Source organism: Scyliorhinus torazame, chromosome 14 (assembly GCF_047496885.1).
Source record: "Scyliorhinus torazame isolate Kashiwa2021f chromosome 14, sScyTor2.1, whole genome shotgun sequence".
NCBI classification, from domain to species: domain Eukaryota; kingdom Metazoa; phylum Chordata; class Chondrichthyes; order Carcharhiniformes; family Scyliorhinidae; genus Scyliorhinus; species Scyliorhinus torazame.
Genome location: NC_092720.1, coordinates 215,144,263 through 215,163,084, shown reverse-complemented (window position 1 = coordinate 215,163,084; position 18,822 = coordinate 215,144,263). Strand labels below are relative to the sequence as shown.

The 18,822-nt window shown below is 49.0% G+C and overlaps 1 protein-coding gene across 3 annotated transcripts; it reads right to left on the bottom strand.

Moving 5' to 3' along the window:
• Positions 1–2,680: 2,680 nt before the first annotated feature.
• Positions 2,681–18,125, bottom strand: LOC140390491 (E3 ubiquitin-protein ligase TRIM50-like). 3 transcript variants are annotated; one of them, XR_011934652.1, is made up of 4 exons: positions 17,881–18,105; positions 12,767–13,059; positions 10,780–12,670; positions 7,284–9,067 (listed from the first exon to the last, which is right to left on the bottom strand). XR_011934652.1 is itself a non-coding variant. In XM_072475662.1 (3 exons), exons 1-3 carry the CDS (start codon positions 17,890–17,892, stop codon positions 5,484–5,486), a joined length of 681 nt encoding a protein of 226 aa, XP_072331763.1. In that variant the 5' UTR covers positions 17,893–18,125; the 3' UTR covers positions 2,681–5,483. The 3 variants fall into 3 exon arrangements, 2 of the variants coding, with proteins under 2 accessions (XP_072331763.1, XP_072331764.1); XM_072475662.1 differs by lacking the exons at positions 7,284–9,067; positions 10,780–12,670 and adding an exon at positions 2,681–5,859 and having other exon boundaries at positions 17,881–18,125; XM_072475663.1 differs by lacking the exon at positions 7,284–9,067 and having other exon boundaries at positions 11,019–12,670; positions 17,881–18,102.
• Between the last annotated feature and the right edge of the window lie 697 nt (positions 18,126–18,822).

Sequence of the window (18,822 nt, the reverse complement as noted above, 5' to 3'; positions counted from 1 at the left end):
GGGGGGATCAGTAAGTTTGTGGCTGTTGTAACTCCCCTATTCAAGAAGGGAACAAGGAAAAAGATGGAAAATTATAGGCCAATTAGCCTAACCTCAGTTGTTGGCAAGATTCTAGAATCCATTGTTAAGGATGAGATTTCTAAATTCTTGGAAGTGCAGGGTCGGATTAGGACAAGTCAGCATGGATTTAGTAAGGGGAGGTCATGCCTGACAAACCTGTTAGAGTTCTTTGAAGAGATAACAAATAGGTTAGACCAAGGAGAGCCAATGGATGTTATCTATGTTGACTTCCAAAAGGCCTTTGATAAGGTGCCTCACGGGAGACTGCTGAGTAAAATAAGGGCCCATGGTATTCGAGGCAAGGTACTAACATGGATTGGCGATTGGCTGTCAGGCAGAAGGCAGAGAGTTGGGATAAAAGGTTCTTTTTCGGAATGGCAACCGGTGACGAGTGATGTCCCGCAGGGTTCAGTGTTGGGGCCACAGCTGTTCTCTTTATATATTAACGATCTAGATGACGGGACTGGGGGCATTCTGGCGAAGTTTGCCGATGATACAAAGATAGGTGGAGGGGCAGGTAGTATGGAGGAGGTGGGGAGGCTGCAGAAAGATTTAGACAGTTTAGGAGAGTGGTCCAAGAAATGGCTGATGAAATTCAATGTGGGCAAGTGCGAGGTCTTGCACTTTGGAAAAAAGAATAGAGGCATGGACTATTTTCTAAACGGTGACAAAATTCATAATGCTGAAGTGCAAAGGGACTTGGGAGTCCTAGTCCAGGACTCTCTAAAGGTAATCTTGCAGGTTGAGTCCGTAATTAAGAAAGCAAATGCAATGTTGTCATTTATCTCAAGAGGCTTGGAATATAAAAGCAGGGATGTACTTCTGAAGCTTTAGAAAGCATTAGTTAGGCCCCATTTAGAATACTGTGAGCAATCTTGGGCCCCACACCTCAGGAAGGACATACTGGCACTGGAGCGGGTCCAGCGGAGATTCACACGGATGATCCCAGGAATGGTAAGCCTAACATACGATGAACGTCTGAGGATCCTGGGATTATATTTATTGGAGTTTAGGAGGTTGAGGGGAGATCTAATAGAAACTTACAAGATAATGGATGGCTTAGATAGGGTGGATGTAGGGAAGTTGTTTCCATTAGCAGGGGAGACTAGGACCCGGGGGCACAGCCTTAGAATAAAAGGGAGTCACTTTAGAACAGAGATGAGGAGAAATTTCTTCAGCCAGAGAGTGGTGGGTCTGTGGAATTCATTGCCACAGAGGGCGGTGGAGGCCGGGACGTTGAGTGTCTTTAAGACAGAAGTTGATAAATTCTTGATTTCTCGAGGAATTAAGGGCTATGGAGAGAGAGCGGGTAAATGGAGTTGAAATCAGCCATGATTGAATGGTGGAGTGGACTCAATGGGCCGAATGGCCTTACTTCCGCTCCTATGTCTTATGGTCTTAGTTGAAGGGTCAGTTACGAGTTCACGGTGAGGAGGGATTTGAGGAAAAACTATTTTACCCAGAGGGTGGTGACGGTTTGGAATGCACTGCCTGGGAGGGTAGTAGAGGCAGATTCCCTGACATCCTCTTTTAAAAATTATCTGGATGAGCACCTGGCACGTCTCAACATTCAAGGCTATGGGTTAAGTGCTGGTAAATGGGATTATGTCGGCAGGTCAGGTGTTTTTCATGTATCCGGTGTCATGTGAGAGTCCCTTTAAGGAATGGATGTGTAAGCAATGTACCTTTAAGAAAACAGTGATGTCAGAGAGTGGGTGGAGCTCAGCTTAGTTCCGCCATTTTGAAGTTTAAGTTTTAAAAAGTGCCTGGCTGGTTTTGCTGAGAGCAGTTTAAAAGTGCCTGGCTGTTTTGCTGAGAGCAGTTTAAAAGTGCCTGGCTGTTTTGCTGAGAGCAGTTTAAAAGTGCCTGGCTGTTTTGCTGAGAGCAGTTTAAAAGTGCCTGGCTGTTTTGCTGAGAGCAGTTTAAAAGTGCCTGGCTGTTTTGCTGAGAGCAGTTTAAAAGTGCCTGGCTGTTTTGCTGAGAGCAGTTTAAAAGTGCCTGGCTGTTTTGCAGTTTGAAAAGAGCTTGGGGAGTGTCTGTGTTTTGCAGTGAGCTGGATTTGCCGTGATGTCTGCCCTGAAAGACCATCTCTGGATCATTTGGGTGATTTAAACACATAATAGTGAAACCTTTAACCTGATGTGGTACTGTTTAAAGGTGTTAACTTTGGGACGGCGCGATGCCGGACTGATTCGCGCCGTTTTTGGTGCCGGTCGGCGGACATCGCGCCGATTGCGGAGAATTCCGCCATTATCTGGAATAATATTATCCTGGACCAAAAAAACAAGGTATCTCCGAATGTCACCATTAGTAACAAGGCAGATCTAACAGCAAGGAAACACTTTGTCAACAGTCAGCATCATTATTCAGACCTTGTGTTCAGCAATGAAGTAACAACACTCACTGCTGAATTTGGGGAAAATGACCGACAGATTCCAGCCATTTCCATGGATCAGCATGTTCCTGGGGACAGTTTAAATCTGGTGACAAGTCCAGGCGCCCCCTGCTGAGCAGCAGCAGTGACGGCAGCGAGCAGGACAAATCGACAGGCAGTGAAACCAGTGATTATGATTGGATACATGTGGATACTGAATAAAAATTAACACCACTAAAAAAATCATGATTTTCAAAATAGGCGAGATTTATATTGAAATTACAAAATTGATGTTGCAAAGACATGCAGATATGATTTCAGTGTTAATTGCTTTGCTGAGCGTGATTTGCAAAGTTAGAATGGTGTAAATCACACACATATATATCATTCACTAAGGTGTATCTCAGATAAGGTAATTGCAACATAACTAACCACAGAAAGGTGTACCAGAAAAATGCATTCTATTACATGTATGGGAGACTTGGATCAGATAGAGATTTGTGTATCTAAGTTAGCTGTTGTCGCTCAGTGAAACTGCAGACATAGACATAGAACATAAAGTGCAGAAGGAGGCCATTTGCCCCAGTTAATGTGTCTTTTACCATTTCTTTCTTTCTTAATATGTAATTAATTCACCCCCCCCATCTTATCCACCTTTCTCCTCTTTGCTTTCCCCTTCCCCTCCCCCCACATCGACAGTGAATCCTCTGATGTTAGTTTCCCTGCTGTTTGACCTTTCACATCATTTGTCCTCTCTGGGGACTGCCATTAACACTCTTTCCCCTTGGTTTCTGTGGCCATTCGCACCCCGTTTCCCTGGGTTTCTGTGGCTCTAACTCATCTTTCATTCTCACTCCACAGTATCAATATTTCCCACTTTCTCTGTCTGTTAGCTTTGACAAAGAGTGATCAGACTCGAAACGTTAGCTCTTTTCTCTCCCTACAGATGCTGCCAGACTTGCTGAGATTATCCAGCAATTTCTCTTTTGTTTCAGATTCCAGCATCCGCCGTGATTTGCTTTTATTTGAGGCAGGCTGTTCCCTCGATTTCAGAAACACTTCTTCACGCAAAGGGTGGTAGAAATCTGGAATCCACTTTCCTAAAATGCTGTTCAGTCTGGTGGCCAATTGGAAATGTCTGAACATAAATCGATGCATTGGTTAGGTAAGAGGCAGAAATACATTGGTACATAGAGCCCACTTGACCAGAGCCCGAGTGAGTAGGTTCTTCCCGGAGGTGGAGGACAGAACGGTGCCAAAGAGGCCCGGCCAACCATGCCCTCGTGTCTTGCTCCAGACTTGCTGGGTACTGACAGCCTTCTTCAAGGCAATGTCCAAAGTGGTGGGGATGAGAGTGGAGCCATGCCTGAAAGTGGCGGTCTTTGGGGTATCAGACCAGCCAGATCTATTCCTGGGGAGAATGGCGAACGCCCTTGCCTTTGCCTCCCTGATTGCCCGCCGTAGAATCCTGCTTGGTTGGCGGCCAGCAGCACCGCCCAAAGCTGCAGACTTGCTGTCCGACCTATCGGAATTTCTCCAAATGGAGAAAATCAAATTTGCCATCCGTGGGTCAGAAGATGGGAGCCATTCACCCGGCTGTTCCGGGATCTGTTTGTGGCCAACAACCAAGTAGCCAGGAGCGAGGAAGAGGTAGCCAAGACACAAGAGGAGAGAGCGGGGGAGGGGGAAGACCCGGGTTAAACAAAAAAATGCAGCCAAATCCAGCAAGAGAGAAAAGGGGTCTGTAGAGAAGAAGGAAGGAGGGGGGAGGGGGAAAAACAATGGAGGAGAACAGGAAGGGAGAAAAGAGAGAACTCAAATGGGGTAGAAAACACAGGAAAAGACAACGACCACAATGAATACTGCAAGCCGAAAGGAAAAGAATGGGAAGAAGGAAAAGGCCAAAGTCGAAACTCACGCAAATAAATAAAAAGAAACTGACCAAAATGTAAATAGCCCCCCTTGTAAAAAAAATATTTTTTCATTCTGTATATATTTGTATTTATACTATGTATAACAAAACCCAATAAAATATTGAAAAGTAATGAATAAATTGATGACTGGAATTAAAATACAAAGGAGCCATGGCCTAACCAATTGTTTCAATGGACTCGAGGGGCTGAATGGCTTCCTCCTGTTCCTCTTTTCTGATATGTTTTTCCTCTGCACCACTTAAACAGAGCAAATATCCCCAACAAGACCCTGCCCTCTGGTAACATTTGAACCACCAGCACCATCTGTAACTGTGACCCACAACCAACAGTTTACAGCTGGCAGGAGGCAGGGAGACACTGAAATTATGGGATAGATATGTTTTTTTAAATATTTAGAGTATCCAATTCATTTTTTCCAATTAAGGGGCAATTTAACTTGGCCAATCCACCTACCTTGCACATCTTTGTGTTGTGGGGGCGAAACCCACGCAAACACGGGGAGAATGTGCAAACTCCACACGGACAGTGACCCAGAGCCGGGATCGAACCTGGGACCTCGGTGCCACGATGCTGCAGTGCTAACCCACTGCGTCACCGTGCTACCTAAATTATGGGATAAATATGTTAATGACTTTTCAGCAAGGGTTGGTTTAACATAGGGCTAAATCGCTGGCTTTGAAAGCAGACCAAGGCAGGCCAGCAGCACAGTTCAATTCCCGTACCAGCCTCCCTGAACAGGCGCTGGAATGTGGTGGCTAGGGGCTTCTCACACTAACTTCATTTGAAGCCTACTTGTGACAATAAGCGATTTTCATTTCATTTTCATTTCATCCTGTAGACTGTCAGCGGGGAGGAGCTTTCACCACAGTGGTTTGGACCCGGGTGAAAGATGGGCCAGATTCTCTTAATGAGGGTGGTTAGCACTGCTGCCTCACGCCGCTGAGGACCCGGGTTCGATCCCACCCCCAGGTCACTGTCCGTGTGGAGTTTGCACATTCTCCCTGTGTCTGCGTGGGTTTCATCCCCACAACCCAAAGATGTGCAGGGTAGGTGGATTGGTCACACTAAATTGTCCATTATTGGAAAAATGACACCTGTCCACCCTCATAGTCCAGCTAAACCCCGATCATCCGGGGCTTCACACCCGAGGTGAGGAGGGTCCCCGGACTGCTTCCTGCGGCGTAGACATGGGTGCGTCTCAGCCACACAGTCCAGTATCCAGTCTCGGGTCTCAGGTCGATTCTGCCTTTTCTCGCAGCAGACTCTCGGGTCACTCCTACACGCCACCAAGTCTTGTTCCCCATCTTCACTTCCCAGTAATGTCTCCCTGATGTGAATCCCTCCGATCCCAGCACACAAAGCCAGCGGTCAAACCTCTCCGGGGTGTCAGGGAGTGGCTGTCGTGCGCTCCCAGTTTCACACTGATCCGGTCCTCGGACAGGATGAGTTGGGGATGGGCTGTGTTCAGACCCAGAGTCAGAGAGGCTGGAGCTGGGGGAAAAGTAACAATAACACAGTTAGTTGTTTAGCTTCTTACTGTATATTCAAACCAATTTATTCAAACTCCTCCCTTTTTAAAGAGCTCATGCAGAGATTCCCGGGGCCTCCAGGGTGTTTGAAGGGCTCCGGCGTCTGGAATTATTTGTGGATCCGCTCTGTGTCCACACCTCTCATTCTCTTATGAAGCTGTCACTGTATTCCACAGAGCAGATTCCACAAACTACTGGTTACATTGGGACAAATTCCAAACTACTTAAAATGATAATATTGGGATGATGTCAGAATAAACACTTAAAAGATATAGGGCTGGATTCTCCGATTTTGAGGCTACGTCCGGAGGAAGTGTCTAGTTTTACGATGAAAAACTCGGCGGTGCCCCGGCACCGATGCTCCACCCGGTGGGGGGCTGGCAGCGTGCCATGTAAAACCCACCGTTCCCGACATAAACAGCCGGAGAATTGTCGGGTCCGTGGCCGGTTACGTGCCGTGCCGTACAACATGCCGCCGGCCACCCATGGACCCGGCCTGCCAGATAGTGCCCCTTGTACCCGCCCTCGCCACCCCTGGATCACGCCCCACCAGTTCCCCCCATCCCCGTTGCAGGCAACACGGCCAGCGGATCGGTTCCCCCCACTGACTGTGGCGGCTCTAGAAACAGTCCACAGCCGGCACAGGAGGTTGACGAAAACGCAGAGCACAAGTGAACCACGCCATCGGGAACTCGGCCCATCAGGGCGGAGCATCGGGGGAGGGCCTTCAGGTCACGTCCTGAGGCCGTCCCAATAGCGTGCGGCACACTCACCGATGATGCCGTTTTGGAGGGGGCGAACGGTCCGAAAAATGGTGCCGGCCCCGAATCGGTCGCAAACCGGGATTCTCCGCCCGATCGCCGAACACGATTTCAGCGTCAGGCAACGGAGAATCCCACCCGTAATATTGTACTGGAAAGACTGTCCGCTATAATCCATTGGGATCAGCCACAGGCCAAAATCAAAAGGCCAAAATCTATGTGAAAAGGAATCTAGTGAAAGGGCAGTTTAACACGGGAACTGCAACCGCGGAAGAATAACTGGTGGACCAAGTGAGCAGGTTCTGTTGGAAGCTCCACACATGCTGGTAATTTTCCTGGAGAGAATTTGACCATTTCTTTCACATTCATGATTCCTAGTCCCACACTGACTGGTAGCTTGTTTCTTAAATGCATCTTTTGAATAGTCTGTTGATGTTTTATTAAGGAAAAGAAAACACATGTTTAAAAACCCGCTTGATGGCTACCCCTTCCACAAACATTCACTCCCTCCACCGTGGTCGAACAGTGTCAGCCGCGTGCACCATCAGCAAGATTCACTGCAGGAACTGTTGCTGACCTCGGCTGGCATCAACTGCTGACACGGACAAACTCACTGCAAGTTGGCTTTATTTTTCATAACAACTTTATTTGACTCACTTTAAGATTTCAGTTACATGCTCATTTAACCAGTTACAACATAACCAAAATATACCACCCGGTAGAGAGACCTTGATAAGGCTCGCTCTGAAGAGTGTACGCTGTGAGCTCCCAAACTCAGGGTCTTGTCTTGTGAATGTTGATCCCGGGGTTATCGGCATCAAAATCTTAAAGCTGCTGCTTTTTATAAGGTTTAAGTTCATAGTTCATCGTTCATCCATATGAACAATCCAGCAGTCCACAGGACTTATTTGTCCATGAGAGAACCTTGGGCGAGATTCTCCACTCCCGCGCCGGTTGGGAGAATCGCGTGGGCCGCCAAAATTTCCCGGGACGCCGGTCCGACATCCTCCCGCGATTCTCCCAATCGGCGGGAACAGCCCCGTCGAGTTCCGCGGGCCGGAGAATCGCCGGAGACACCCAAAATGGCGATTCTCCGGCACCCCCGCTATTCTCAGGCCCGGATGGGCCGAGCGGCCAGGCCAAAATGGCGAGTTCCCCCCGGCGCCGTCCACACCTGGTCGCTGCCATCGGGAACAGCGCGCAAACGCTGGGGGGGGCAGCCTGCCCGGGGGGTGGGGGGGTGGATCCTGCACCGGGGGGGTACCTCAAATGCGATGGGTGCCCACCGATCGTCGGACCGTCCTCTCTGAAGGAGGACCTCCTTCCTTCCGCGGCCCCGCAAGATCCGTCAGACATCTTATTGCGGGGCGGACTCAGAGAGGACGGCAACCACGCAACCAACCCACGCATGCGCGGCTGACACCAGTTATGCGGTGCTGGCCGCATCATCTATGCGGCGCCGCCTTTACGAGGCGACAAGGCCTGGCCCGTGTAGATGGCACGGCCCCGATCCTAGCCCATTGTTGGGGCCTGAATCGGTTGGGATCGGGGCCATTGCGCGCCGTCGTGAACCTCAACGGCGTTCACGGCGGCGCGGGCACTTCGGCGCGGGAGTGGAGAATCCCGCCCCTTGTTCTCACTGTTCTGAAACAAATGTTATCAGCAAAATGTCCAGTTGTAAGACGTCATTCTCTGTTCCCCTGAAATTCACTCTGCAGAGGCAGTTCACCACACAGACAGATCTGTTGTCCTCTTTTACCATCATGCCTCATGGTACAATGTTGGCCATTGTCCTCTTTTACCACCATGCCTCATGGTACAATGCTGGCCATCTTTCCTACTCAGCATGCCCCCTTTGATCCACTGAATTGAACAGAGTAGATCACAAAAAAACCTGAGTCAATTCTTCACAACGGGCAGATATTCAAATCCAAGCTGTGTTACAACTGATCATAATTACAAAGCAATTACATTAACGTATATATGTATAATATATATATAATTATTCATTCGCATATAATTTTCCATCAAACATTCCCATTGTTTGCAAAAACAACTTTCTTTTCCACCTCAACTTTCCAGTGCTCTAACATAAATATAATGTTAATTTGATACAAAAAAATTGTAAGCATGATTATTATTACTTAATGCAATATAATTTGATCCAATGGGTATAGCTGTACGCTTGTTCCCCAGTTCCAAATATCATCCCGCCAACTAGTTTCTTTAATTTCCTTTATGTCAGTTCTGATTACACTTACTTCTGTAATACTTTCTGATGAGTCATGTGAGCATATTTAAGCATTTTAAAATATTTCTTAAAGTTTCTGGCAAGTTATATATTTTGTTACATATTTCTCCCAACAAGGCCCACAAGCCTTATTTATCCTTGAGAAAGCCTTGTTCTTGCTGTTAACATAGAACATAGAACATAGAAAATACAGCACAGAACAGGCCCTTCGGCCCACGATGTTGTGCCGAACCTTTGTCCTAGATTAATCATAGATTATCATTGAATTTACAGTGCAGAAGGAGGCCATTCGGCCCCCGAGTCTGCACCAGCTCTTGGAAAGAGCACCCTACCCAAACTCAACACCTCCACCCAACACCAAGGGCAATTTGGACATTAAGGGCAATTTATCATTGGCCAATTCACCTAACCTGCACATCTTTGGACTGTGGGAGGAAACCGGAGCACCCGGAGGAAACCCACGCAGACACGGGGAGGACGTGCAGACTCCGCACAGACAATGACCCAAGCCGGAATCGAACCTGGGACCATGGATCTGTGAAGCAATTGTGCTATCCACAATGCTACCGTGCTGCCCTTAAGAACAAATAAATCTACACTATATCATTTTCCCGTAATCCATGTACCTATCCAACAGCTGCTTGAAGGTCCCTAATGTTTCCGACTCAACTACTTCCACAGGCAGTGCATTCCATGCCCCCACTACTCTCTGGGTAAAGAACCTACCTCTGATATCCCTCCTATATCTTCCACCTTTCACCTTAAATTTATGTCCCCTTGTAATGGTGTGTTCCACCTGGGGAAAAAGTCTCTGACTGTCTACTCTATCTATTCCCCTGATCATCTTATAAACCTCTATCAAGTCGCCCCTCATCCTTCTCCGCTCTAATGAGAAAAGGCCTAGCACCCTCAACCTTTCCTCGTAAGACCTACTCTCCATTCCAGGCAACATCCTGGTAAATCTTCTTTGCACCTTTTCCAGAGCTTCCACATCCTTCCTAAAATGAGGCGACCAGAACTGTACACAGTACTCCAAATGTGGCCTTACCAAAGTTTTGTACAGCTGCATCATCACCTCACGGCTCTTAAATTCAATCCCTCTGTTAATGAACGCAAGCACACCATAGGCCTTCTTCACAGCTCTATCCACTTGAGTGGCAACTTTCAAAGATGTATGAACATAGACCCCAAGGTCTCTCTGCTCCTCCACAATGCCAAGAACTCTACCGTTAACCCTGTATTCCGCATTCATATTTGTCCTTCCAAAATGGACAACCTCACACTTTTCAGGGTTAAACTCCATCTGCCACTTCTCAGCCCAGCTCTGCATCCTATCTATGTCTCTTTGCAGCCGACAACAGCCCTCCTTACTATCCACAACTCCACCAATCTTCGTATCGTCTGCAAATTTACTGACCCACCCTTCAACTCCCTCATCCAAGTCATTAATGAAAATCACAAACAGCAGAGGACCCAGAACTGATCCCTGCGGTACACCACTGGTAACTGGGATCCAGGCTGAATATTTGCCATCCACCACCACTCTCTGACTTCTATCGGTTAGCCAGTTCGTTATCCAACTGGCCAAATTTCCCACTATCCCATGCCTCCTTACTTTGTGCAGAAGCCTACCATGGGGAACTTTATCAAATGCCTTACTAAAATCCATGTACACTACATCCACTGCTTTACCTTCATCCACATGCTTGGTCACCTCCTCAAAGAATTCAATAAGATTTGTAAGGCAAGACCTACCCCTCACAAATCCGTGCTGACTATCCCTAATCAAGCAGTGTCTTTCCAGATGCTCAGAAATCCTATCCTTCAGTACCCTTTCCATTACTTTGCCTACCACCGAAGTAAGACTAACAATTTCTAAAACAAAACGTGACAAGTGGAATGTCCAGTCGCAAACTAGGGTTGTCTGTTCCCATGAAATTCACCCTGCAGAGAGGCAGTTTATCACCCAGACAAGTCTGTTGGCCTCTTTTGCCATCATGCCTCACGGCACGATATTACCCATCTTTCCTACTCAGCAAACTCACCGAGGTTCCTCAGTGTGAGATTTGAATGTGTGCTCACAATCACTGACACCGAGGACAAAAATACTACAAGCAAGTTAGAGTTTTATTTATCCTTATACAAGTCTGCAGAGTCGGGTGCCTCCTAGACAGGAGCACACCAAATAGCTTGTTTCGACTGTTTATATACACTTTGTTTGTTTATCATTCTCCTGCCCTCTTCTGATTGGATCAGGTTTCACTGAGGTTCACATTCTTCCTTATGCGCCTTCACCACACATTACATATCAGTATTCATGCTTCATCATACATTATATGTTCACGTTTACGTACTCCTTCTGCCCAGTGGGTGGTCCCCCTGGACATTTGCGCAGCCTCAGTAGCTTGTTTATGTCTTTAAGACTGTCCACTCATCTATTTTGCTAAGCCTTCCCCAATCTATCTTGTTCAATATTCAGACCTATTATTATCTCTTCTGTTAATGCTATACCTACTTCTCCATTATTTCCACTTCATCATGTGCATCAGTTTCCTTGTCCAAGCAGCACTTTTCCACAAGCCTGTGTTAGTCTTTTAGTCTGTTATTCATTTAATACATTTAATAATCCAAATATTCTCTTTCTCTCACTCAGGCAGCACCTTCCAAACCCACGGCCACCACCATCTAGAAGGACAAGAGCAGCAGATACCTGGGGTCACCCCCCACCTGGAGGTTCCCCTCCAAGTTGCTTTCGGAGTAGTTGCAATTTTTTCCGGTCAACTGATTTTTTCAAAGGAGGAAAACAGCAGCTTGTAAATTATCTGTTTAAATGCAGAATTCCAGGGCAGGAAGCAAAGCTTCACTTCTCGGCATCTGTCAGATGAAGCAGCCTGGGTGTGACCTTGCAGCTCTGCATGTGCAGGGTGAAGTGTTGCTGCACTGTCAAACCCAGCCGGCTGGAAAACGCTCCAGCAAAACTGGCATCGAACCTGGGTCAATTCAGCGACTGGAGAGGGGCGAGCACCGGTGCCACCATTCCAATGAAAACCGGTGAGGGATTTGCGGGGTCCGTGATTGACACTCGGGAGGGTGACAGCAGCAGCCCCCCATTGGCCAACCCCCATTACTCCCCTCGGCACTGGCAGAAGACCACCCCCCCCACCCCACCAGAAGCATGACTGTCAGCAAACGATGGTGATGTTGGACACTTTATGTACCCTCTCTCTCTCCCTCAGCAGTCACAACACCAGTTTTTAAAATCACTAATGAACCTCGCGGTCAAGAATTGGGCCCTTCGTCGGAGGCGGAGAAACGCAGAGGCCCCGGAGAATACCGGGTCGGGCCCGTGAATGATATACAAACGGTGTCTAGTATTTGCACATTCCGGTCGCAGTGATGCCACTGTCGAGGCGACGGAGAATGTCAACTTGGCGTGAAATTGGTGCCTGCTGCGATTTCAGCGGCGGAACTGATTCTCTGCCCAATCGCATTTCCCGATTCGGGATCAGCCGACGGAGATCCCACCGGGGTGGAGGTCAGGAAGGGAAGGAAATCAACACTTTATTTCTATTTAGGAGCGTTTATCCAGCCCGTTAATAAAGATGCTGTTTGATATAATGGGATGTGTTTGACATAGAAATTAGATGATCATTCAGGACAAAGGAATCTCTCAGTCTTGCCGGGATTGGTGACATCAATCATTTTTCTCCATGGGCAAATCTTCATCTTCATCTGACAGCAAGTTTCCACTGTCGCTAATCCTGCAAATATCAAAATGTGTGTCATGCATTGATCGGAATCACTTTTCTCCATTATTAAACAAATGGTGCGGAATGTCAGCATTGAGCATGTCCTACCTCCTCTTCGGGGTCTCAATGGTTAGTCCTACCTCCTCAGAGTGCAGGGGACCCATGGGCGATTCCAGCATTGAGGGACTGTGGAGATCTTTTATGCTGGCCCCAGCTAAGCATGCACTTGTTTCTGGTTCCTTTTCATGCATTGCAAAGACGCACATCTTGAATGGATTGTCCTGGCTAAATTGCCCCTCCATGTCCGCAAGGTTAGGTGGGGCTACGGGGAGTGGGTCTGGGTTGAGGTGTTCTTCCGGAGGGGAGATGCTCGAATGGCCTCCTTCTGCACTGTCGGCATTCTGTGAAATAAAGAAAACATCAAATTTCACAGAAATAACAATGTACTAACAATGAAACTGCACCGACCCCCCCCGTTGTCAGCCTAGGCAACAGAAAGGACAAATTAAATACTTTGCCATTCCTTCAGTGTCAGTGGGGTGAGGTTCTGGGGGGGTCCTGTCCAGCGACATTCTGACTTAACTGCATTTCACAGAGAGCAGCGGGTTCAACAAGGAGGCTTATAGCCCCCTGCTCAAGGGCAACTAGAAATGGGCAATAAATACTGGCTTTGCAAAGTGCGATGAAAGCACTTGAATGATCCGTCCCGGAATACACATCATAGACAATTGGTTGCAATTAATTCCGAATTATTGGTGGAAGTTGTCCTTTATTTCAAACCGATCACCCATCATTTTGTGACTGTATTCTCACTGAACTAAACTGCATCTGTTTCCGCAACGTGGAGAGTTTCTCGTCAATAGAATTTAAATTCTCCTGAATCTCTCGAAGGTTTTTCTCCATTGGTTCCAGAATCCTCTCCTCTTCTTCCCTGACATCTCGGATTAAACGCTGCTCTTTCTCAGTGAGAATCTGGTGCATTTTACTGAACTCGGATGTGGGGCGAAATTCTCCGGAAACGGCGCGATGTCCGCCGACTGGCGCCCAAAACGGCGCAAATCAGACAGGCATCGCGCCGCCCCAAAGGTGCGGAATGCTCCGCATCTTTGGGGGCCGAGCCCCAACCTTAAGGGGCTAGGTCGGCGCCGGACGAATTTCCGCCCCGCCAGCTGGCGGAAAAGGCCTTTGGTGCCCCGCCAGCTGGTACGGAAATGACATCTCCGGGCGGCGCATGCGCGGGAGCGTCAGCGGCCGCTGACAGCATTCCCGTGCATGCGCAGTGGAGGGAGTCTCTTTTAAACGGGGTGACCAAAGTGAGAGCACTATATGGGACACACAGGGTTAGAGGATGGCGGGATAATAACTGAATGAAGAGTTGGTCGTGAAATGATGTTGAGGGAGACATAGGGATTGGAGAGATGATGGGATGAGGCAGATATGGGTGGGAATGGGCATTTCATTTGCGCTTTAAAATCATATAATAGTGCAAAGCAGGAGGCTACTCGGCCTGACGTTTCTGTGCTAGCCCTTTGAAAAACCTGTTCAATTTACTCCCTACGATTCAGATATTTTGTCACAACGCTCCAAATTATACACAGAAATTTGCTCTTTGCAAGTTCCTGTGAATCTTAACTCGGCTAATACAGATCTTTTAAAAAGATCAAAAACATTTTCACAGGATCACACAGTGGGGGATATAATGGGACTCTTCAAGAGATAATGATGATGGTATTCACTTATTGTCACAAGTAGGCTTCAATGACGTCACTGTGAAAAGCCCCTAGTCGCCACATTCCGGCGCCTGTCCGGGAATTGAACCCGTGCTGCTGCCTTGTTCTGCATTACAAGCCAGCTGTTTAGCCCACTGTGCTAAACCAGCCTCTAATTTTGTGCTTTTTCAGAATATAAGCTGAATTTGGAAAAGAGTGAGTGCTAGTTGGTGTCTTCTCTGGTGTGGGAGCTGGATTGGGGAGTTTGCTTTATCATGTGGTAATTACTCACTTATTTGGGGAGGTACAGGTGGCTCGAGACTGGGCCCGGCTCAGTAAATTGAATTTTACAAGCCTGGTGGGCAGGGACAAGGCGGATTTGTTGAGATGGGACAGTCTCCCCCTATCATTGTCAGGCCAGGTGATAAATATCTTGGTTTCTATTTTTAATTCCAGTGTTAACCAGGATTTTTGCCCAAGGTGTTTTTTCTGGGGGTGGATTTTGTCATTTGTCTGGGCAGATACGGTCACGAGGATTTGGAAGATGGTGCTTCAGAGAGGGCGATAGTCGGGGGGAATTGGCACTGCCAAATCTGATATATTATTATTGGCCGGCGAATGCCAAGAAGATGCGGGGCTGGGGTAGGGAGCCGGAGGCAATGTGAGTGAGGATGGGGGCAGACCCTTGGAAGGGGTCGGGGATGCGGGCACTGGCAATGGCGCCACTCCCAAAGAAATATTTGGGTAGTTCAATGGTGGTGGCCACACTGAGGATATGGAGGCAATCACAGCAGCACTTTAAGTTGGGGGCGGGGTTAAAGCTGATGCCGATCCGAGAGAATCATGTGTTTGAGCCGGTGAGGCTGGATGCTAGGTGCGGGGATGGGAGGAGCGGGGTATGATGGAAATAAAGGACTTATTTCTGGAAGGGCGATTTGCGAGTTTGGAAGAGTTGATGGAGACATTTGGAATTCCACAGGGGAGGCCTTTAGGTAGATGCAGGTGCAGACTTTGCAAGGAAGTTTTCCTCGATATTTCTGGAGACACCTCCCTCCTCGTTGTCGGAGGGGTGATGTTGGTGATGGGGGTGGAGGGGGTGGTAATCTCAGTGATTTATGGGAAGATTTTGGAAGAGGGTATGGCATCGCTGGAGGGGGTTAAGACCAAGTGGGAGGAGGAGCTGGGAATGGTGTTGGAGGAGGGGCTGCGGTGTGGGGTATTGCGGGGGTTCGATGCCTCAAGATGTCATTAATACAGTTAAAGGTGGTGCACAGAGCGCACCTGACGATGTCAAGGATGAACCGGCTGTTTGAGGTAGTGGAGGACACTTGTAAGCGGTGTGGGAGCGGTCCGGCCACCAGCTACATATGTTCTGGTCCTGCCCGAAGTTGGAGAGGATGGGTATAGAGGGATATGGGCCTAGCCTAGCTTAGCGATAGAAACTGGGTGGCATGGACAAGCTGGGCCGAAGGGCCTGTTTCTATAACATAAACATCTATGACTCTATGATTCTATCCTGCAGGTAGACTTGGAGCCCAGACACCCCGGGGCCATATTTGGGGTGTCAGACTAGCCGGAGCTGCAGATGGGAGCGGGGGCCGATGTTGTAGCCTTCCCCTTGCTGACTGCTCAGAGGCGGGGCCTGGTGGATGGAGGTCAGCGTCTCAGTGTGGCGGGGGGGAATTGATGGAATTCCTGTATTTGGAGAAGGTTAAGTTTGCTTTGAAGGTGGGCGATGGAGGGGTTCCACAAGAGTTGGGGTCTGTTTATTCTACACTTTAAAGTATTGGTTACCAACAGCTGCTAAGGGGAGGGGGGAGGGTAATAATAATAATCTTTATTGTCACAAGTAGGCTTACATTAACACTGCAATGAGGTTACTGTGAAAAGCTCCTAGTCGCCACACTCCAGCGCCTGTTCGGATACACAGAGGGAGAATTCAGAATGTCCAAATGACCTAACAGCACGTCTTTTGGGACTTGTGCAAGGAAACCGGACCACCCGGAGGAAACCCACTTAGACACGGGGAGAACGTGCAGACTCCGCACAGACAGACAGTGACCCAAGCCGGGAATTGAACCTGGGACCCTGGAGCTGTGAAGCAACAGCACTAATCACTGTGCTACCGTGCTGGCCTTTGGGTAGGATTGGTGGTTGGGGGGGAGGGGGGGAGGGGGGAGATCTGAGTTATGGGGTGTTGGTTGGTGGAGTGGTGGGGGGGAGGTTTCTGTTCTTGTTTTGTGTCTTTTTGTTTCATTTATAAAAACTGAATTTAAATATTTTTGTAAAGAATCACACAGTACAGAGAGACCTGTGTCCAACCCGGACAAAAACTCTACTCTAAATCTACACCAATCCTACTGCTCAGTACTTGGCCCAAAGCCTTCAATGTTCTAAGTAAGTTTTAAAGATTGTGAGGGTTCCTGATTCAACTCGCCTCCCAGGCAGCACATTCCAGACTCCTGCCAGCCTCCGGATGAAAAAGATTCTTTCTCAAATCCCTTCTAAACGTCCTGCCTTTTACCTCAACAGAGCATTGGTGAAGTAAGCGGAGACGGACAAAAAGAAATACAGTGACTTGTTTTAAAGCAGTCATGTCAGGGACAGAGAGCAAAGATCAAATGGAGTTTCAAAGGCAGCCAGCGTTCGAGATGGCTTTCCATTTAAACATGTTATTGAACAGGGAAGTAGCATGTCACCTTACATTTAATAATGAATATTGAGTCTAAATCAACCCACAATCTAATGGTAAGGAAACATGCAGACAAGGGTACGGTCCTCCGGGCGGGTAGGGAGCTGGTGGTAGGCGGATTTCAAGTCTATGGTGGAGAACACCCAGTACTGTGCAATCTGGTTGACCATGTCAGATATGCGGGGCAGGGGATACGCATCAAGCAGCGTGTACCGGTTGATGGTCTGACTGTAGTCAATGACCATGCGGCGTTTCCCGCCAGACTTGACTACCACCACTTGGGCACGCCAGGGGCTGGTGCTGGGAGCAATGATATTTTCCGAGAGAAGGCGCTTAATCTCCGCTCGAATGAATTGGCGGTCCCCAAAACTGTAACGCCGACTTTTAGTAGCCACGGGCTTGCAGTCGGGGGTGAGATTAGCAAACAGTGAAAGGGGGGGTCCTGAGCGTGGAGAGACTACAGGTGGGACCCGGGGGGGGAGTCAGGGAAGAACTGGGGGTTGGAGACCGTGAGGGGGGGGGAGGGGGCCGTTAAAATGCAAGGTGAGGCTGCGCAGGTGGCATTGGAAGTCCAGGCCGAGGAGCGCGGGGGCGCAGAGGTGAGGGAGGACCATGAATTTGAAATCCTGGAACACCACGCCGTTCACTGAGAGGGTGACGACGCAGTAGCCCAAAACCTCGGCCGACTGGGAGTTGGAGGCCATGAAAATATGCCTGCGCGTGGGTAGTACCTTGAGGGAGCAGCGGCGCACGGTGTCCGGGTGGAGGAAGCTCTCCGTGCTGCCGCTGTCGAAGAGGCAGGTAACAGTGAAACGATTTACCTGAACCTCCATGGTGGATCTGGCGAGCTGATGCGGTCGGTCCTGGTCGAGGACGATGGATGCGATGGTGGAGCTGTTGGAGAAGGGAGCCGGATCCGAGGAGCAGCCTGTGAGAGAAGGTGGCAGCGCCCAGACGTCCTAGGCTGCTGTTGGAGGCCAGGTTGCTGTTGGTGGCTGCATCTCCTTTGTTTGCAGCATTTCGGTCCAGTGCGCAGGACCGGAAGTGACGATCGGCGGTGACCCGGAAGTGACGTAATTCAGTGGCGGGGCGGACCCGGAAGCGACGATCGGCGACGGACCGGAAGTGACGGTCGACGACGGACCGGAAGTGACGATCGGCTAACCGGAAGTGACGATCGGCGAACCGGAAGTGACGATCGGCGAACCGGGAGTGAAGTGAGCCGGGCCGGGGATGATCAAAGATGGCGGCGCCCTTGCGTCGCACATGTTGAACAGCGAGCCGGAACGGAGGACGGCGGCACCCCAGAGTAGCAGACCGCGGCGTTGGACCCCGAGGCAGCAAACAAACAAAGAACAAAGAAATGTACAGCACAGGAACAGGCCCTTCGGCCCTCCAAGCCCGTGCCGACCATGCTGCCCGACTAAACTACAATCTTCTACACTTCCTGGGTCCGTATCCTTCTATTCCCATCCTATTCATATATTTGTCAAGATGCCCCTTAAATGTCCCTATCGTCCCTGCTTCCACCACCTCCTCCGGTAACGAGTTCAATCCTCCGGTAGCGAGTTCAAAGTAGCAGTGGAGCGGCAGACGTTTGCAAAGTGGCCTTTCTTGCCACAGGCTGAACAGGTAGCATCTCTAGCAGGGCAGCGTTTCCTGGGGTGTTTTTCCTGGCCACAAAAGTAACACTGGGGCCCAGGCATTTTTACTGCTGGAGTGGGTTGGTGGGCCGTGACTTGCAGTGGTTGTTGCTGGGAGGT

Excerpts from the sequence above, each read along its gene's own strand:
- LOC140390491 (XM_072475662.1), bottom strand. Across the intron at positions 5,860-12,766 it reads ATTGAGACCCCGAAGAGGAG|CTCCAGCCTCTCTGACTCTG; the intron begins GTAGGACATGCT and ends CTTTTCCCCCAG.